Genomic DNA, 22,196 nt, shown 5'->3' with positions numbered 1-22,196 from the left:
TCCTTTCCCTCTCCCTCTCTCCTTCTCTCCCTCCCTTTCCCTCCCTTTCTCTCTTCCTCCCTTCCTCCCTCCCCTTCCCCCTTCCTTTCCCTCTCTCCCTCTCCCTTTCCGTCTCCCTTCCTTTCCCTCTCTCCACCTCTCCCTCCCTCTCCCTCTCCTTCCCTCCCTCCTTCTCTTCTTCCTCTCTCCCTTCTTTCCTCGCTCCCTCCCTCTTCTACTCTCTCCCGCGTCTCCCCCGTCTGTCCTGCTTGTCTCCGAGGCAGCGGCTTCCCGCGCATGCTCCATCGGAGGGCGCGAGCTGACAGCTGCGCTCGGCGCCAGCCCGGGCACTGAAGGAAGCAGCGCAGCGGCGACCGCGGGCGCGGGGCGCAGGGCACTGGGCACGGGTGAGACGGGCGCTGCTCCTGGACCCCAGTGGAGGCGGCCTGAGAAGGAGGAAGGGCTGCTCCAAGGGGGCACAGGTAACCCTATCCCAGCCCCTGCCCTAACTCACTCTGCGACTACACCCCCCACCCCATCTGTCCCTTGCCCCCCTCCCCTATCCGGGTCCCCTCACTGACTGGACAGGTGGGCCGAGCCCGAGTGGAGGGTGAGGGCTCTGTTCCTGATCCACCCAGGCCTCCAAAGGCTCAGTTACACCTCCCCCCCAAGATTCAATTCTCCCCAGCTCAGTCTCTCCCTCCAACCCCCAACCCCGCAACATTCACCCCCTCCCATTGGCTGTAGCCCCAGGCTATTTCCCCCAGAGTCCTTTCTCAAGATTTCGTGCCCCACTTAACTCTCCTGTTTATTAGGGAAGGGTGGGGAGGCATGTGTCCTGATTGAGTCTTTGATGCCCTCTCCCCCTGACACTCTCACTCTCTCCCCTCCCCATCCTGAAAGTTGGGAGGGTCCTTGGTCTAGCTCCAGCTGCTTGCCTTCGGATGATAGAAAGGTGGGGGTAAGAATCGGTTTCTTCTCTTCCCCCTCTCCCACCCCTCACTCCCCATTCCTTGTTTCTAGGCTAGAGATCTGTGCCATGTGCGTGCTTGTGTGTAGGCACATATATGTGCCTGTGTTGGGCTTAGCCTTAAGCGTTTTACACATGTGCACACGTGTGCAAATTCAAGAGCTGTGGAAAGGGAGAGATGCCAGGCCTGGAAGGGGCAATTTTTGTGGATGCAGCCTTCCAAACCTTCTCCTTGCCAAACCTCAATCCCAAATCGGGGGCTGCTTCCGCCTCAGAGCCCAGAGCATCGCTGCTCTCTTTGTCTCCCCCCCACCCCGATCCAGTACCAGGGATGGCGCACACACGTGTGGAAACTACCTCCCTCCTCCCTTCCTCTTTGTTTTCCTTGCACTTATCTCAGGGTGTTGCTTTGAGGAAGGGGAGCATAGAAAAGGAGGGCAGGGGGCTGGTCCCCAACTTGTCAGTATCTTAGGGGGTGGAGGGGGGGATCTGCCCCTTCTCACTGTCATCGGTTGGAGGTGGGGGTGGGGATTCATTTGTACACTCACACACCAGCTCTAGCTCTCCAGTACTTGCATTCATAGAGATGTCCACATTTTCATAGGTTTACACACATGTATAAGTAGCTGCGTGCTATGGTACACACATTCTCAGCTAAACACACACACTCTAATAGGCTCACATTTTTGTACATTTTTTAAATAGGATTTACTCAAACTCATATGCTCACATTTGGAAAATCACACTCTCCTATACACAAGCACACAATCATTAAACAAAGAACAAAAAATCACTCTCCAACCCCATCACAGGAATGTATATACATTCTCAGTAAGGATGCTTCCCATACCACTAATGGCACACAGGGTTTGACACAGAGAGACACATAAATCATGATTAACTTCCACCCCTTTCATGCTGTCATTCCTGCTCACAATTACAAAAGCCATGACAATCATTTTCACACATTTCTATACTTCATACAATGATGTCCCGCCACATGTATCCATACAATCTTTTCTCCTGAAGCATCTGACCCTCTTTGTGACACTCTTAGTTACGCCATGACACATACAGTCACACATGCTTCCATCCTTCATGCTGTCACACACTCTCGTACATCATTGTGCTTCCTCTCATTCTGGTTTTCATAGATGGCTCTATCTATCCCCTCACAGATGGCTAAATTCAATTTCACATGCACATTTTCCCCCTCACTGAACCCCATGCACACATACACAATTACCAACTATCACATACATCTACATATACTTTCATAGTATATGAAAGCACACAGACGGACATGTGCTTCCACACATATTCATCCTCCTCGTGATCATGGGTGCAAAATTACACAAACCATAGAATGTATACACACACATTACACTTCCTTCACCCATTTGTATAGTCATGAACTCCATCTCATGCCTACAAGATACACTAATTGTTCCACAATCCATGCTAGAGTCCCCAGAGTTTACACTCAGGAGGTCACCAGGTTTCCTGAAGAGGTTTGAGGTCTTTGTTCTGAGTCTTCCCTGAAGATTTCTAGGCCCGCCTCCCACCTACCACATACTGGGGAGTCAAGAAAAACTTGAAAGGGCCTTTGTTATCAAAGAGAGTTTTGGATTCCTATGTCAGCCTTATGCCTGGTGTGGCTGGAAAACCAACTAGAACTTTCTCTTTAGAGAGTGAGATAGAAAGGGGAAGGGGGGGAAGGATAGAATGTTAGAGGCAAAAAGTAATAGTAATAATAAGAGTTTGTATTTTTACAATACTTTAAGATTTCCAGGGTGTTTTCTCTGTAGCACCTCAGAGAGGTCAGAAGTACCAGTATGAGCTAAATTTAATGAATGAGGAAGCTGAGGGTCCCTGAAGGTAGAGTGATTAGTAAAGGATCACCCAGCTGAGGAACAAAGGGATCACTAAGTTTTCAGCTAATAGGTCATCAAGTCTTTAAAGAAATGTATTCCAAAGGCTTCCCTTACAGTGTCTCGATGTCAAACACTTTGTTTTGACAGCACAACCTGTTGAGCTCCTATGAATGGAAAAGCAGTAAAAGGAAGGAGAATAATTGAATCATAGATTTACATGATCTCAGAGCTGGAAGGGACTTCAAAGGACACACGTCTAACATGTACTTCTATAACACCTCTAGCAAGTGATCATTTCGCCTCCCTTTACAACGAGGCTCTCTATCTTATGAGGAAAGCCTATTCCTTTGGGAGAGCTCTAATTGTTAAGAATTTTTTCCTCATACTTAGTCAAACTCAGCCTCTCTCCACTGTGCCTCAACTTCCCCTCTGGAGCTAAGTAGAATAAGTCTTATTCCCTTTTAGCCTGACAGCCCTTCTGAGAGAAGGCAGCATGGTGCAGTGGAAAAAAATTTAGTCAGAAGTCGTGGTTTTGAATCTGTTAATACTATTTTGTGACCTTTGGAAAATCCTTTTCCTTCTCTGGATCTCATCCATCACATGAGTGAGTTGGACTAAATGAGTTCTAAGGTTGATCCTACTCTAAATCTATCATTCTATAATTCTAAATCATGACTATGACTAAAATAAATTAGAAGATGATCCTTCTCTTCACCAGGCTAAACATTCTCATTTCCTTCAACCATTCCCTTGTATGACAAGTCTCATCACTGTGTAGGTATCTCTTCCCTTACTGGTTATCTTCCTCAGAATAAACTCCAGTTATTTGGGGATTGTCATTGAGAGGAAGGTTGAAAGTACACTGACAAAGGAAGAAAGAAAATAGTATTTACAGGGAAGAGAATAATAGAACAAATCTGTGCTAACCAAAATCAGCTGAAGTTATACTTGGACTCCAAATATTGGGTTTTTTTGTTGTATCTGTTCATATCATTTTGGTGTCTTCATTTCAGTGAACATTTAATAAATGCCAATGATATATATAGATCCTTATGTCAGACCTTGGGAAAAGCCCAAAGTTATTTAAGGCACAATTTCCTTGATGGGGGGGGGGCAACCAGATCTCTAATGATGAGGAAGGAACCCACTCCCTTCTACGGCAGCCCATTCCTCTTTTAGATAATTCAATGTTATGTAAACATAACATTATGTAAAATTTAAATTTATCTAGCTGCAACCTCCAGATGTTGCTCCTGGTTTTATCCCAGGAACTAAGCAGAGAGTATCAAATCATTATTTCCCATGGAGCTTTTCAAATACTTGTAGAAATCTATTCTCTCTAAAGTCTTCTTTTATCTAAGCTGAACATACCCAGTTCATTCACTTGATCTTCACGGGCATGGATTCACTATTCTGGTCACCCTCCGCTTGCCCTTAATAAAACGTGGCATGATCTGAGTCAATGACAGTAGGATTGTCATTTTCTTTGTTCTGGACACCGTGTCTCTGCTAATGCAGTCTAAAAATGTAATCACTTTTTTGGACTACCATATTATCTATTGATATATATATATATATATGTATATATATATATATATATATATAGAGAGAGAGAGAGAGAGAGAGAGAGTGAGTTTGAGTTTTCAATGCATTAATAACTCCCCCACCCCAGATCTTTTACAGAACCAGCCTCCTATCATAGCTTACTCTGGTTCATTGGTATCTTCCAGTAAAAGAAACTCCACGCTTGACTAGTATGAGGCTTCAATCACTAATTGAAGCCCAACAATTGATCTTATTGAATAGTACTAATAATAGTTGACATCTATATAGCACTATGAAATTTATAATGCTCTTTGCATCCATTACCTCCTTCAGTCTCTATCTTTGCCTAATTTTGTAACCACAAGCAAGTCACTCCCTCTTTCTGAGCCTCACCTTCTTCATCTGTAAAATGAGAATATTTACACTGCCTATTTCAAAGAGTTTTGTGAGGAATTCTTTGTTAGACTTAAATCACAATATAACCATCTACTATCATTACTATACCATAGACTTGTGAGGAGTGCAAGGCAGAGATTATTACTCCTATTTTATAGAACGGAAACAGTTGACTCAGAACAATGAGGAGTTTTTCAAGAGTCACACAAGTAGTAAATAGGGTGTTCAGGATTCAAACCCAGGTTCTCTAAGCATAAAAAGCTGATGTACTTTCTAGTATTCAATACTTCCTTTACAACCAAACATTACTTACTTCACCTCCACAAGTATCAGTTTTCTCATCTGTAAGATGAAGGAGTTAAATGAAGATTATCTCTGAGGTCTTTATCTAGTTCTAAATTTTTTAATTTTGCCATATCCTTTCTTCCATAAGTCATCAAGCAAGAGGCTGCTGACCAGTGCTGAATTCAGAGCAGAATGAAGCAAATAGGATGGAAAGATTTTTCCTGGACCTAGGAGATTTTGGATGGAGAGATTTTTCCTGGATCCTAGTCTGGAGCTAGGATCAAGGAGGCCCAGGGTGGTCTGGATATGTCTCAAATCTTCTTAGGTAGTTACAGTGAAATAGGAGAAGAGATTCACACAGAAGTTCCTAGAAGGTTAGAATGGAAGTGGGACATAGAGATTATATAGTCTGATCTCTTCATTTTACAAATGTGGAAAATCTGTCGCCTTTAGGCTGGGTGCCATCTTTTAAAATGTATTCCCTGGGATCTCGAGAATTCAAGGGATTCTTTTGGGATTGAGAGGGAAAGAGGATATCAGGGCCCTGGATAGTCAGGAGTTTGGGACTTAGTTGATTGAATCACATAGATTAAACCACACATATTTGAACAATCTCTAGAAATCCAGCATAGCTAAACATAGAAAGAGATATTCTTAAAGTCAGGAAGACCAATATTCAAATCTTAACTCTGATATATAGGGTGATCCAAAAGTCATAGTACAATTTATAGCTGCTAAAACTTTAAACTGAATTAAGATTTTTGGGGACATCCTGTATCCTACCTATATGACCCTGATCAAGTCATATAACATCTCCGTGCCCCAGGCATTTCTATAGGTCTTTAAGTTCTAAAGGAAAAGTCAATATGCATTAGTAAAGGAAATTGGGTCACTGGAAGTTCCCTAAACCAATGAAATCACAGATCTAGCCCCAACTTCACCCTATCCCACCTCAAATCATCAAAACCATAATTCCAAGTCTTAGCATCATGGTCAAGCCTTAGGTTGGGGATTTACATGTGCTATGGTTATGTGGTTATCTCTCTTTATTTCTTGCCAGATGACCTTAGAATAGTTCCTTCTCTCTCTCAGGGCCCCAGTTCTTTCATCTATGAAATGGGAGCAAGGGAGGGGGGAGCGGACTACACAATCCCTAAAATCTCTTCCAACTCTAATGTTTTAAATATCTGTATTACAATAAAAGGAAATCAGATCCTGACATAAGAGATTTAGGCCTCCAAACCTGCGTTTGGTGAATCTGGGTGAGTCATTGAATCTCTGAATCTTAGTTTCCTTTTCTATAAAATGGTGATAATAATACTTATGTTCTACTTCATAGATTTGTTAGGAGGAAAGTGGTTTCATAAGCTTCAAAGTATATATATGAACTATGATTATGTGTTTCTAATTAAGTTCTAATCCAATATTTCTTAGTGGTGTATATGTAACCATAAATTCTTGAAGGCTAAGCAAATGAAGCACAAATTCTGACAGGTTTCACCAAGATGAAAAAATATTAGATACAGATGGTATATTTGTTGTCTAAAGACCAGCCTAGTTCTATTTGAGGTGGACCATCATCAAGTTGTCTGCATGTTGATTTTTTTCTGTCACAGCAACTTTCAAAAGCCATATAAATTATGGAGAGGTCACAATCTATACTGATAAAGGAAATACCCATGTTAGTAAAATCACAAGTCCTTGAAGAGTTGACATTTTAATGTAAGAAGGTTTTGTGATGGCAGCTAGGTAACTCAGTAGAGTCTTGGCCCAAAGTCAAGAAGACTCATTTTCCTTAGTTCAAATCTAGCTTCAGACAAGTATCAGCTGTGTGATCCTGGACAAATCATTTAACCCTGTTTGCTTCAACTTCCTTCCTCAACATATAAATGTTAAATGATGAAGATGGAGGTAAGAAGGAAATGGCAAAGCACTCAAGTATCTTTGCCAAGAAAACTCCAAAAGGGAAGGCAGAGTCAAGATAGTGGAATAAAGGTAGGAAATCATCTGAGTTTTCCCCAAAAATCCCTTTAAATATTTTCAAATAATGACTCTAAACAAATTCTAGAGTGTCAGAACCCACAAAAAGATGGAGTGAAACAATTATCCAACCTAAGACAACTTAGAAGGTCAGTAGGAAAGCTTTGTTGCACCAGAGCAAGAGAAGAGGGTAGTCCAGTACCTGGGAAACACCAGTGCAGATGGGATCCCAGCAAATCAGGAGTGGACTTCAGGATAATTGAATCAAGTGCTCACCAGTGGTGAGCAGACCTCCCACCCACAGACAGTAAAAGAATTGGACATCGGGTCAGGAGATTTATAGGGGTCCCTTTGCTAGCACCAGGGCAGAACTCTATTGCATTGCCTACACTTAGATCTAGGTTGCAGTCTTGGGGCTTAGTCCCAGTGAGAAAGAGTATTAGCATGGCAGAACTTGTGGCCACAGGAGCAAGAATCCTGGTCACAGTTACAGGGTTGAAAAGAGTGCTTGTGGTCATTCACAAACCAGTGAACAGTATAGGAGAATAGGAAACACATCTCTCCCTAGAATTCTTAAACTTTTTCCACTCATTACCCCTTTTCGCTCAAGAAAATTTTACATGACTCTGAGTACATAGATATAAAAAATGAGTACACAAATAAAATATTTATTATCAGTAACTTGCCAGTATTACTAGTAATAAATCATAATTTCACAATCTCCACATTCAGTTATGAGACCTCATATGGGAGTTGAATGATAGTCTAAGAAGCTGAGATCTAAATGATACCAATTGGGAAAAGCAAAAGTTTTGTCTCAAGAATTATCATTGAAAGCAGCTAAACATAAACACTGGGACAGTACTCCCTCCACTTGGGAAGCAGAGCTGCACTTTAGCATAGAGTTAAAAGTCAAGAAATAGGCTGGAAAATAATCAGACTATATAAATATTAGCAGAATATATGAAAAATAATAGAAAAATTCTGAGTAGAGAAAGTTAATATGGTGACAAAGAATACCAAAACACACACTCAGAAGAAAATAACAAAGTCAAAATCCCTGCATCCAAAGCCTTAAAGGAAAATATAAATATATAAATTGGTCTCAAGCAGGGAAGAGCCCCAATAGGATTTTAAAAACCAACTAAGAGAAGTAGAGGAAAAATTGGGAAGATAAGTGAGAATGATGCAAGAAAATCATGAAAAAAGTCAACAGTTTGATAAAGGAGATACTAAAAAAATACTGAAGAAAGTAACACCTTAAAAAAAAAAAAACAGAATAAACCAAATGGTAAAAGAGGCACAACAATCCAGTTAAGAGAAATATGCTTTGGAAAGCAGAATTGGCCAAACAGAAAAAAATATACTAAAATTTTCTGAAGAGAACTTCTTAAAAAATAGAACTGTTCAAATGGAAAAGGAGGTACAGAAGCTCACTTAAGAAAATAATTCCTTAAAGGTTAGAATTGGGCAGGTGGAAGCTAATGAAACAACCAAACAAAATCAAAAGAATGAAAAAAAAATAGAAGAAAATGTGAACTATCTCATTGGAAATACAAGTGACCTGGAAAATAGATCCAGGAGAGATAACTTAAGAATTATTGGGCTACATAAAAGTCATCATAAAAAAAAAAGCCTAGACCTCATCTTTCAAGAAATTAACATAATATCCAATCAGAGTGTGAAATAGAAATTCAAAGAATCCATTGATCGCTTCCTGAAAGAGATCTCCAAATGAAAAATCCCAAGATTGTGGACAAATTTCAGTCCTCCCAGGGCAAGGAAAAAATATTGCAAGCAGTCAAAAAGAAACAAGTCAAATATCATAAAATCACAGTCAGGATAATACAAGATTCAGCAGCTTCTTCATTAAAGAATTTGAGGGCTTGAAATATAATGTTTTGGAGGGTAAAAAAGATAGGATTATAACCAAGAATCATCCACTCAGTAAAACTGAGCATAATCCTTCAGAAGGAAAATGGGTATTTAATGAAATAGAGGTTTTCTAGCATTTCTGATAAAAGGCCAAAACTGAATTGAAAATTTGACTTTCAAGTATAACATGCAAAAGAAGCATAAAAAAGTAAACAGAAAGGGAAATCATAAGTGATTTGATAAGGTTAAATTGTTTGTATTCCTATATGGAAAAATGATACTTATAATTCCTAAAGAATTATTAGAGTGGTTAGAAGAAGGATACATAGACAAAAAGCAAAGGTGTGACTTGAATGTGATAGTATGATTATCCCAAAAAACAAAATGAAGGCATAAGAAAGAATAATACACTGGGTGAAGAGGAAAGGGAGAGGTAGAATGGAATAAATTATCTGACATAAAAGAGGCTTGAAAGAGATTTTACAGCAGAGGTTGAAATGGAGGAAGCAGGGAGATGAGCATATGAAGTTTACTCTCATTGAAATTGGCTCAAAAATGAACAATATGCACACTTAAATGGGTATAGAAATCTATTTTGCCACACAGGAAAGTAGGAAGGAAAGGGAATAATGTGAGGAAGTAGGGGGAACTGATAGAATGAAGGGAAGTTTGGAGGAGGAAAAGTCAGAAGCAAAATATTTTTGAGAATTTACAGTATAAGAAGAGAAAGACTAAACAGGAGGGAAATAGGATGGAAAGAAATACATTGTTGGTAATCATTCATGTGAAAAAAAATTTTACAGTGAGTTTCTCTGATAAAGATTTTATTTCTCAAACATATAAATAACTGAATCAAATTTATAAAAACAAGAGCCATTCTTCAATTGATAAATGATCAAAGGATATGAACAGGCAGTCTTCAAACAAAGTAATCAAAACTATATAATCATATAAAAATGTTCTAAATCTCTATTGATGAGAGAAATGCAAAACCTGTCAGATTGGCTAATATGAAAATGACAGATGTTGGAAGGAGTGTGGAAAAATTAGAACTTTAATGTACTATTGGTGAAATTGTATACTGATTCAGCCATTCTGAAGAACAATTTGGAACTATGCCCAAAACATGCATACTCTTTGACCAAGAAATAATAATAGTAGGTCTGTGTCTCAAAGAGATAAAAAGAAAAATAACCTATGTGTACAAAAAAAAATTGTATCAGCTTTTTTTGTGGTGGCAAAAGAATTGGACATCAAGGGTATGTTCATCAAATGGGAAATGGCTGAATAAGTTATTGTATATGATTGTAATGGAACACTATTGTGCTTTATGAAATGAAGAGTAGGATAATCTCAGAAAAGCATAGAAAAGTTTATACAAATTGATGAAAAGTGAAATGAGCAGAACCAGTAGAACATTGTATACAGAAATGGGAATATGGTATAATGATCTATTCTGAATAACTTAGCTATTCTCAGTAATACAATAATCTAAGATGATTCTTTAGAACTAATAGTAAAAAGTGTTGTCCATTTCCAGAAAAAAAAATCTGATACAGCCTGAATGCAGATCAACTTTATTTTTCTTGCTTTTTTTTTTTTTTTTTTTGGTGTTGTTTCAGAATGATTTACTTAGCACTGTGTTTTGCATGACTTATTATGTATAATCTATTTCAAATTGCTTGCCTTCTCAATATGGAGGGGGATGAGAAAGGAAGAGAATTTGGTACTCAAAATTTGAAAAAGAAAAAAAAAAGCATGCCAAAATTATTTTTACATGTAATAGGGAAAAATAAAATATAAAATGATATTTTAAAAAAGAAAACCCCAAATGAGGTCATAAAGTCAGATGTGAATGAAAATGACTGAATAACAACAAAGAACTATGCAAATAGATTATTATAAGCTATGATAATATTCTGAAGTTCCTTGTAGATTTGACATTTTATGTTCAAAATACTCTTTCAGCTCTAACCTTCTATGTCCTAAAGTCCCATTCAGTTCAGTCATTCTGTGTTCTGTTTTCTAAGATCTCTCTTACCTTTGATTCAATTCAGTTCAATATTATTAAGCACTATGTGAAGGCAATATGTTAGGCAAAAAAACAAAAAGGAAACAGTATAACATTTTATGTCCTAATTTTTAATATTTCTTCTGGCCCTGGCATTCTGTAGTCTAAATTCTAAGATCCTACCCAATTGCAACATTCTGTGTTTACAATTCAAAACTCCTTTCCAGTCCTGACATTCCATTTTCTAAAGTCCCTCCTGCTCTGACAGCTCTGATATTCTGGGTTCTTTGATCCAAAGTCTCTTCTAAGCTCTGACTTTCTAAATTCTCTCCCAAATCTGAAATTCTACATAATTCTAAGGCACAAGTTTTTTAAAAAGAGGGAGAGTTCCTAGAGCTTCCCTCTGCCTTTTTATGATAAGGGATAAACATCTTGACTACTCGAAAACCTGTCAGCGATGATGGCTACAGAGCCTGCTGGGCCATATACATATTTCTACATGACTAGGTTCATTAAATTTCCTGGGTCCAGCCATTTTTCATAACCAACTATTACCACCCATTTCCTGTGAGAAGTGCTTATCATTCTCTCATTCTGGAGCGTACACATTATATACTCACATGTATACATATACACATGCACATACACATTTGCATGCAGACATATATTTGAGCTAATGAGCCCTTGTGTATCTTGGGAGGATAATAATTTATAGGTATGCTTTTTGAGAAGCTACCTGTTGGTTATCTTTGGATCATCTTAGCTAATCATGGAGAGGCTCGTCCCCAGAAAGGAAATCACAGGGAATGAATTATTTTTGGCTACAGTAACTCATGCAAGCATCAAGCATGCAGGAATGTAATCTGTGTCAGTGAAGAGAATGGCCCCATCAAAAACACTCTTGAAGTGATTCTTAGAGGCAGAAGGGGATGTAGTAGAAGGAGTGTTAACATCAGTGCTATAATCCCAGTTCTGATAATTATTAGCCATATGACTCCAGGCAAGTATGGGGAAAATTAGAACACATCTATTATTGGTGAACTTGTACACTGATTCAGCGTACTTGACTACTGAGCCTCACTTTTCTCTTCTGTAAAGTGACTTTATAATATTTTTTCTTCTTGTTGTTTGTCCTTCTTTCTCAAAGCATACCATGACATCAGGGAGGTTCATTCCCCACTTGTAAGGAAGTGCTTTGCAAATTGTGAAGGGCTATAGACATTGGAGTTATTATTCAGATCAAGTCAATCATCATTTGCAAGGTATCAGTTATGTACAAGAACAGCATACTTAGTACAAATTACTAGGTACTAGTAGAAGGCTTTAAGTACTAGAAACTGAAGCTATGAGAACAAAAGTGAACTTTATCTGTCCTCAAGAAACTTACATTCTACTGTGGAGGGGATGTAAAATGTGTGTTAGAAAACACAAAGTATATATATAGTAATACAAAGTGAGGGGGCAGGGACAGAGAAGGTGGCTGAGCTGGGTTTTGTAGAAAACTAAGGATTTCATCAGGCAGATATTTACAAATGTACAGAGGAGGAAGGTTGTATGTCATGTTTGGGAAACAGCAAAAAGGTTAGTTTAACTAGAATAGAAAGGGTGTGAAAGGGAGTAACATAAAATGAAATAGGACAGGTGGGTGAAAGTCATACTGGGGGACAAGGGACTATAAACTGCCAGGATTAGAATTTGACAGATGCAATAGAAACTGTTGAAGATTTTTGAGGATGGGAATCTGTTTTAGAAATATCAATTAGTAGTTGTAGAGGACCAGACTGAAGAAGGGAGAGGTTGGAGAAAGGGAGACAAAATGTTACTAGGACAAGAATAAATTAGTAAATAAAATCAAAGAAACAAGACTTCTCTGATCTTACAGGGATGGCAACAGTAACCTTTTTTTGTTGTTTGCTTGTTTGGTTTTTTTTTTCTTTCTTATTTTTTCCCTTTTGATTTGATTTTTCTTGTGCATCATGATAAATGTGGAAATATATTTAGAAGAACTGCACATGTTTAACTTATATTGGATTACTTGCTGTCAAGGGGAAGAGGAGGAAGAAGGGAGGGAGAAAAATTTGGAACACAAGGTTTTTTAAGGGTGAATGTTGAAAACTATTTTTGCATGTATTTTGAAAAATAAAAAGCTATTATTATTTTTAAAAAAAGAAAAGAAAGGCCAGCTAGATGGTGCAGTAGATAGAGTACCAGCCCTGAAGTCAGAAGAACCTGAGTTCAAATCTGGATTCAGACATTTAACACTTCCTCGCTGTGTGACCTTAGGCAAGTCACTTAACTCTAATTGCCTCAATAAAAAAAAAGAAAAGAAAGTACTCTTGCAAGATCTCATTTTATAAATCCTTATTTATCAGAGTGCCCTCTTCCTACCTTCCACCTGCACCATGTGGTATAGATGCTCCCCTAGTTCAGTAGAGGCTTCAGTAGAACCCTAATTCAGTCTCTTCCCCTCACAATTCCCATTCCAAAATAGAAAATCATTGTTCTAGTACAGCATTAGCTTCTCCCAATTTTTGGCTCTCTTTGCTTTGACTTATTGGTATATTTACAGGAGATATAGTATACAGAAAATGCTACATAAATATTAGTATTGTTTATTCAGGAAAAACTTTTTAACATCTGACCCAGAACTTTGCTACCTTTGGACTTTAGTGATAGGTCTACATAGTCTCCCAGTGATTTCTACCTCAATAATATGAAAGACCTTTTATTTCACCGGTGTTGGTCTACCTCATCCAGAAGCAGATCTCAACATCTTCTTTTTTAGCAGACAATTCTGGGTGAGTCTTTGGGGCCAACCTTCTGGAGATGAGCCTTTCTGCACTTAGCTAAGCCTTAGAGACAGATACACAGATCTTACCCCAGATGTCTCCAGCAGAGTCTGCACTTTGCTATCAGAGCTTTTAAGAGCCTTGATTATGGCAAGATGACTAGTCAATCATTTAATCAACTATCATTTACTAAGTGCTAACTCTGTACCAGTCACTGGGTTAGGAACAGTCCTGTCCTTAAGGGCTTATACTTTATTTTAAAGGCAACATGTAGGTTAATAAGCATGCATGAAGAATACAAGTTAAAGGCAATAGCAGCAGTAGAAGAAACTTTATGTGAGGGGTGTGAGGAGGGACATGAGAGTTTTGAAGAAAATAAAGGATTCTAAGAGCTGACAGTGATGGAGGGAAAGCACTTCTGTGGGGGGTTAGCCAGTATAAAGATAAGAGATGGACCATCATATTGGACAGACAAGAAGAGGGCCAGTTTATCTGATCTTTACAATGTTGGAAGAGGAATAATGTTTAATAAAGGAGGGTTGATGACAAGTTGTAATGATTTTTAAAAATCAAACAGAGTTTATGTTTGATCCTAGAAGCAACAGGGAGCCAGGGGAGTTTATTGAGTAGAGAAGCAACATGATCAGACCTGCAGTGATAAAACACAAGGGGTCCTTTAATAGAGGATGTGATCACTTACTGCTTCATTAACTGCATCAGACCTCACAGACTGGCTACAAAGATCAGACTCATTCCCTTGAAACTCACAGCAGTTTGACTCAAAATATCTGAGCAAGAGAGAGTCATGCATAGCTTATGCTTGGGACATCTTATCCCATGAATTTTTGCAATATCTCTTGTGTTCAGTCTGATATTTCCTCTGTATATGTTGGCTTCGGTAAATATCTAGGATTATGGGATTTAGGAATGGACCTTTGGGATCATCTAATCCCAAAATGGTAAGTATAATTTTGAGTAAAGGATTTGTATCAGGGAATCAAAATTTGGAGTGCTGACAAGCCTCCCTTCTTCAAAAGGAAGTTAAAAATACTAGTTAAGTGAGGAAGCTGACATGCTTGCTTTCCAAACCCCCATTACACATCCTTCTCTTGCCTTCTTCCCCCCAGGCATTGTCTGGTCTGAGCTGTCTATTTTCATTCCCATCCCCACAAGGCCTAAGTCCTGAAATATAAGACCTTTATCCTCCCCTCCCCAAACCAGTTAATTTGTTTTAAAAGTTGATACACAGTACCATTCTCACTACTGGTCCCCAAGGAACTAGGGTTGCTTATTAGGGCTCCAGTTAGCCCAATCGTCTCATTTTACAGATGAGAAAACTGAGACCCAAAGGGATTAAGCAATTTACTTTATATATTACACAGTGACAGAATTAAGATTGAAACCCAGATCCTCTAAAGCCAGCATTCATTCCACTATATCACACTTCCTCATACATTGAATGAAATAGATTATGATAAATAAATATTTTAATAATAATAGCTAGCATTTTAAGGTATATAAAGCACTTTATAAATATTATTTCATTTGGTCTTTACACAACCCTAGGAGGTAGGTGTTATTATTTTCCCAATATTACAAATGAGGAAATTGAGGCAGATAGAAGCTAAGTGACTTGCCCAAGATCACACAGCTAGGAAGTATCTGGAGCGAAATTTGAACTCAAGTATGTATATATATAGGACACAAATAGCCAGCCATATCATAAGTGGATATATATATATATATATATATATATATATATATATATATAAACAACTTCATATAAAGAGATAGAGAGGAAGGAGAAAGACAGAGAAAGACAGACAGACAGACAGACAGACACAGAGAAAGAAAGAGAGACAGAGAAGGAGAGACAGAAAGAAGAAAGAAAGAGAGATAGAGACAGAGAGACACACACCTAGACAAAAAAGAGAGAGACAGAGACTGAGACAGAAACAGACAGAAAGAGAGAAAGGGAGCAAGGGAGAGAGAGGAAGAAAGAAAAAACAAGGCAAAGAACACTAAACTCAGAGTGATAAAACCTAGTTTACCCTCAATTGACCATCTGTGTGACTTTGAACATGGCCTTTTCCCTCTCTCTGAACCTTATTTTCTGTTTTTGCTTATTGAGAAGATTGAACCAGGTCAGAGATTAATGTCTTTAAATATATACAATACATAGAATTTCATGAAAAACCAATTACGTGAAATATAGTTATCAAAATATTTATTTAAGTTCATGGACTTAAGGTTAAGAACCTCTAAACTACATGATCTCGCAGATTCTTTTCAGTTCAAAATACTATGATTCTATGATCTGAACAATAGGAGCAATTATACTTTTATGCTATTTCCCTCACAGGATTAATGAGCATTCAGTGAGATAATGTCTGTAAAATACTATAGAAATGTGACCTTTTATTATAGGTAATATAGCTAGCCTAACTGAAGTTAGTAATCAGCACCTACTTTATGTGTGTGTGTGTGTGTGTGTGTGTATATATACATATATGTATATATGAGTGAATGACTGTTAAGTGTTTTGCAAATGTTATCTTTTTTGATCCTCACAACAACCCTGGGAAGTAGATACTGCCAATATAGCCATTTTATAATTGAGGAAACTGAGAAAAACAGCTTATTTACAAATTAGTTCCAAATATTTGTAAAGAAAAACACCCTGAAATCAGGAGGACCTGAGTTCAAACTCAGCCTCAGACACTTAATACTTTCTAGCTGTGTGATCCTGGGCAAGTTATTTAACCCGAATTGCCTCAGCAAAAATAAATGAATGAAAGAAATGAATGAATACATAAATAAAAGAAAAACAGGAATTAAGTAACTTGCCCAGTGTCACACAGCTAGTAAATGTGTGAGGTCAGATTTGAACTCAGGTCTTCCTGACTCCAGATCCAGCATTCTACTCATTGCTCCACTTGGCTGCCTTTATTTTATTTGTTGTTCAGTTATTTCAGATGTCTGGCTCTCTGTGGGTTTGCCCCAAACTTCATTTGGGTTTTCCTGGCAAAGATATTGAAGTGGCTTTTCATTTCCTTCTCCAGTTCATTTTATAGATGAGGAGACCAAGGCAAACGGGATTAAGTAAGTGACTTGCCCAGGCCCATACAGCTCGCAACTCTCTGAGGCCAGATTTGAACTCAGGAAGAAGAATCTTGTAAGCCCTGTTCTCTATCCACTGTGCCACCTAGCCGCCCTGCCATTACTTTATAGTCAAAGGACAAATTAAGTGGTGTGGGATTGAACTAAGTGAGAGGCCAGAAAAGGAATAGATCTGTTCAGGCTGGAGGATGGGAAGGCTTCAAGGAGGAGGTGGGCCTTGAAGGAGAAAGTAAGATTTGGATAATTCTTTCACTCCTCAGAGTTCTAAGTCTGAATAGCCTCCTCTGCCCTCTATTTCAGAACCATTGGAAACATCCGATAGACTATGGCCCAGAGCTTATGGGAACATGGGCAGCACTAAAGAGACAGCTAGCCTGCAGTTGTTGCCTCAAGAACCTGGGCCCCACCTGCCACAGGTAGCTCAGTCTGCCTCTCTCTGTGATCATGTTAGGAGCTGCCAAACTATGGACCTGGCCATGAGGAACTGCTGTGTGAGTGAGCTGAGTCTCCCTAGTGAAGCAGCCAGCTCTGAGCCTCAAGGTCAGCCCAAGAAAGAAGCCTCCGAGGTGAGTCTGGGACCTGGTCACCCCTCTGAACTGGCAGAATTGGCATCTGGATCAGAGAAACATTTACCACTGAGTCCAAAAGAATTGGGTCCTAGTGGAAGTTCCCTGATTTGTTCCTCTGATTCCAAGTGCCCCAGCCCCTCTCCCACTTGGACCACCAGCAGAAAGGAAGAGTCAGGAAAAGAGGCCAGTTTGGGGCTACCAGAAGAGCCCCTCAAAAAAGAGACTGTAATAGAGCCTTCAAGTCCACTGCCGGCTTCAGCTTCAGGGAAGCCAGATCCTGTATCCTGTGAGAAGGATCCTACACCCTCGGGGAAAATAAGTTCTGTGATTTTGGAGAACATGGATTGTATGTCCCCAGAAAAAAATGATCCTGCCTCTGTGCAGATGAAGGACTCCTTGTCCTCAGGAACATCAGACCCTGTGTTACTGAGGAAGGACAGTCCTATGTCCCTGGAGAAGGGAGATCCAGTAGCTTTAGGGAAAATGGATCTCTTGACCCAGAAGGCATACTCGATGTCCGTGGGAAAGATGGACCCTGTTTCTTTAGATAAAGCAGATTCTTCACCCTCAGAGAAGGCAAACTCAATACCTTCTGGGAAGACAGACCACATGGTCATAGGGAAAATGGATTCTCTGCCTTTGGGGAAGGAGGTTGCCATTGTCTCAGAAATGGCAGATGCTGTGTCTAAAGGGAAAGTACAGCCGGGATCATTAGGGAAGGAAGATTCCACTTCCCAAGGAAATGTAGATCCTGTGCCTCTGAGCAAAGCAGATCCTGTATCTGCAGGGACAGTACATTCTGTGGCCTCAGGGAAGGCAAATTCCGCTTCCCTTGGGAAAGTGGACCCCAAGCCCTTGGGGAAGGAGGATGCCATTGCTTCAGGAAAGGCAGCATCAGTGTCTGCAGGAAAGATATATCCTGGGTCCCCAGGGAAGGAAGATTCCCCAGGACAAATAGATTCTGTGCCTCTGGGCAAAGCAAATCCCACATCCTCTGGGGAGAAGAGTCTTATGTCCTTAGGAAAAGTTGATCTAGTGTCCTTGGGAAAGGCAAATTCCATTTCTCCAGAGAAGGTGGATCCTGTATCTGTGAGAAATGTAGATCCCATCTCCTTAGGGAAAGCAGATTCCTTTTCCCCAGAGAAAGCAAAACTTATTCCCTCAGGAAAGATGGAGCCTGTGCTCTCAGGAAAAACAGATCCCATCCCTTTGGGGAAGACAGACCCCTTGTCCTTGAAGAAGGAAGATCCCATTTCTGTACCCTTGGGGAAGCTGGCTCATATTTCCTCAGACAAGGGAGAGCCCATGTCCTTGGGGAAGACAGATTCTGTCTCCTTAAGGAAGGTTGATCCTGTTTCAGACAAAATAGATCCCATGTCCTTAGGGAAGATCAACCCAGCATCCTCAGGAAAAACAGACCCCAGACCCTTGGAAAAGGTTGATCATGTACCCTTGCAGAAGGCAGAACTCACATCCCCCAAAAAGGAAGACGCTATATCTTCAGAGAAGTTGAACCCCCTGCCCTTACAAGTGGATCCCAAGCCTTTGGGGAAGGCAAATCCCATATCTCTGAAGGAATTGGATGCTGCATCTTTTGGGAAAGCAGACCTTGTGTCCTCTAAGAAGTCTCCAGCCTCAAAAGAACTTCTCCCAGAAAACTCAAGTCAGAACTTAGCCTCCCCCAAACCAGAGACAATACCTTCTTCCTCTGACTCCCAGAAATGGAACAAAGAAATGGCTATTTGTGGAACCCCCCAGGACACCCATGCAGATTTCAGCCATAAGGCAGCAACAGCACTCCTTGCCACCGGACATGGGATCCCCTTAATGCAGGTCCCTGGAACCCAAGAAATCACAGAGGAATCTCAAAAAATTGTGTCTGCACCCCCAAGCCAAGGATGGTCCTTGGGGTGTTCCCCACAATCAGACCTGCAGAAGATGAACCCAGCTGGCCCTACTGGGACTGGAGCAGAGGGAATCCCACTGAGCCCAGAGGGGATCCAGGAGCTTCCCGGAGCCCCACAGAAAGCAATGGGCCCAACTCCAGTCAGGGAAGTCAGGACTAGGGATAATTTCACCAAAGTACCATCCTGGGATGTGAGCACTCCCCAGCAGGATGCTGGCACCCAGGCAGACACTCGAGCTGCCTGTGTGTCCGTGGCGGTGAGCCCCATGACTCCCCAGGATGGCTCGGGCCCCACGACCTTCAGCTTCCAGCCCACTGCTCAGAATGCTCCAGCCTCTCGCAGCCCGGGCCTCCTGCTATCCAAGAAGGATGTGGAGATGCAGGTGTCCATGGGTGTGGAGACCCGGTCAGTAGCCACTGGCCCCATGACCCCAGTGACCACATCTCCCCAGGCCTCTTATCCAGAAGTGCAGGTGCGAGCCGCTGAGGAGGCCCCTGAGCCTGTGCGGGAGGTCAGCTGGGATGAGAAGGGCATGACATGGGAAGTGTATGGGGCCTCCATGGAGGTAGAGGTGCTGGGAATGGCCATCCAGAAGCACCTGGAAAAGCAGATCGAGGAGCATGGGCGGCAAGGGGGGCCCTCTGGGCCACAGCTACCTGGCACTCGAGCCGGCTCTCTCAGAGGTGGCCCCCGGCCCGGGGAAGCCAAACGCCCCCCCAGCTTGTTCAGGTCCCTGTTGCAGAGCATGCGGAGGCCTCGGTGCTGCTCCCGGGCCGGCCCTACAGCCGAGTGAGCCACCCTTCACCCCACCCTGGCCCTGGGTCCTCCCTGCTCCTTTTTATAAATCTACACCAGTGTCTTGTGGTTTCTCAGGCAACATCTCACCTCCCACACTCTTCCCCCACTCTCTCACCTCCTGCTGCAGCCTCTGAAGAGTGAATCACTCACTTTCACAGAACCACACTGGAGGTCAGAGGAAGACTGATCCCAAAGCACCCAGGACAGGTCCTCTGACCAGCCTATAGTCATCCCTACCCCTGGGCCTGGGTTCTCCCTTTTGCCTCCCTCAGTCCCAGAGGAATAGGTTCACCAAGGAACTAAACATAGCCAGGGGCCATTAGGGAACCTTCTCAAGCCCCTCCCTCCATCCTGGGCCCCAGGCATCCTCCCTCCTATCCTGGCACAAGCCTTTGCACCTGCATCCGGTGTCTCTGATCCCAAGTAGCCCTTCAGGTTCTCTCCATGCCCCATTTCACTCCAGCCCCAGGCTTGGAAGTGGCCTTGGATCCAGTCACTCCTCTGGATTCCTGGGCTTCCCCCTCCCCAAACCTTCTTGGCTAAGCCCCTGAGACAGGAAGGGGAGAAGAGAGGCTGTGGTCCCTACCCTAGGATCACAAAGTCCTGAGAATAGCTGGCATTCTTAGTCTTATGCGCTAAAGCTGGCAAAGTAAGACACATCTGTCCTCTCCCTTGGTCCTTATGATGGCCCCATGAGACAGGAGGGATGGGACCACAGGTACCATTGTCTTCATTTTACAAGTAAGGAAACAAGCTAAATAACTTTCCCTGAGTCTCCCAGCTGGGAGGTGTCAGAGGCAGGATTTGAATTCAGGTCTCTCAATCCTAAATCCAGTATCACACTGCCTCTCACAAAGGGCTTTTGATAGGGCAATGCATGAGAAATATGGACAAATTGTAGCAGGGACGTGGAGCCCTGATGTAAGACCTCGTGTAAGATCTCAGGCGTGTAAGGCTCCGAGTGTGCAAGGCCCCACGTGCACTGCCTGAAAGCTGCCCGTATTTCTCAGATGGCAACTGTGTCTCCATTTCTGAAGCACTCAGCAACCAGGCCATGTTTGCTTGTGTGACATGTGTGATGTAGAGGCTGATGGCTGGCCCCTCGAGAGGCAGGCAGGGCTTCTTCTTAGGCTGTGCTGCAAAGAGTGGGCTGAGGGGCACCAGATGTTTCCTCTGGCCTCAATTTTCTCCTGGTTAGAGAGGCAGAGGAACTCCCCAAGCTTTCCCTTGCTTTCCTCAATTAAAATTTATTTCTAAATGCTAGGACAGCCTGATTACCCCCAGTAGCTGTGGCCAAGGCAACTGAGGAGGAGACTCACAGATTATATCAGGGCTTTACAGACAGATGCCAGGGGTTATAAAGGGCAAAAGGGGTCACAAGCCAGAGGTCACACATAATGAGAAGAGCGAGATAATATGTTAAAGCTTATAAAGGGTCATAGATGAATTATGAGCTTGTAAACAGCCTAGAGCTACAAACAAATTGGAGTTCACAGACAAAAAGTGTTCATTAATCAGGGAGCGACAGACTGGGCAGGGATAAGAGTAACATAACAAATTAGTCAGAGAATAAACAGGTCAGGATTCGAACCCTGATGGGACAGGGGCAGTTACAGCTAAAAGCCCTAAGCCTGAGCAAAAGCAGCCCTCCCTGCAAAGGCATCCCACATCCCCTGTCCTGGATATTCCTAGCTTCTCTTCTTTCCTCTGCTTGCCATCTCCTGCCTCCTGGGTGTGGTGTGAGCTCCCCCTCCCATCTATGGTGACCAAACCAGAACCCCTTATTCCAGTACCTGACGACTGTCCGACCCCAGCTCCCCCTGCCCATTGTTTTGGGGTGCAATTTGTCAATCTGTACATTGGTAATAAAACATTTCCCCAAACCTGAGGCCTGATTGATTGAATTGGGAGTGGGAGTGAAGGGGAAAAGAAAGGAAAGGAAACTATACAATTCATACAAGAGAATTAATTTAATGTAGATACATGCTGAGGCAGCCCCCAGGCCAGATGAGAGATAAGACAGCAGAGAAGCCCTGAGTCTCAGTGGCCCTCCATCCCAAAGGCACATTGTCCTGGAGGGCAGGGCACACGGTGTGTG

At 41.6% G+C, this 22,196-nt stretch overlaps 1 protein-coding gene across 1 annotated transcript; it reads left to right on the top strand.

The window, feature by feature from the left end:
- The first annotated feature begins 201 nt into the window (after positions 1 to 201).
- Positions 202 to 21,981, top strand: GPRIN1 (G protein regulated inducer of neurite outgrowth 1). Its single transcript, XM_031953732.1, is given in 3 exon segments — positions 202 to 461; positions 17,125 to 20,007; positions 20,010 to 21,981. Coding segments are annotated over 2 exon segments (3,066 nt in total). The 5' UTR covers positions 202 to 461; positions 17,125 to 17,171; the 3' UTR covers positions 20,240 to 21,981.
- Positions 21,982 to 22,196: the final 215 nt, after the last annotated feature.

This window comes from Sarcophilus harrisii, chromosome 2, assembly GCF_902635505.1.
Source record: "Sarcophilus harrisii chromosome 2, mSarHar1.11, whole genome shotgun sequence".
NCBI lineage: Eukaryota > Metazoa > Chordata > Mammalia > Dasyuromorphia > Dasyuridae > Sarcophilus > Sarcophilus harrisii.
This window is presented reverse-complemented; position numbering and strand designations above follow the sequence as displayed.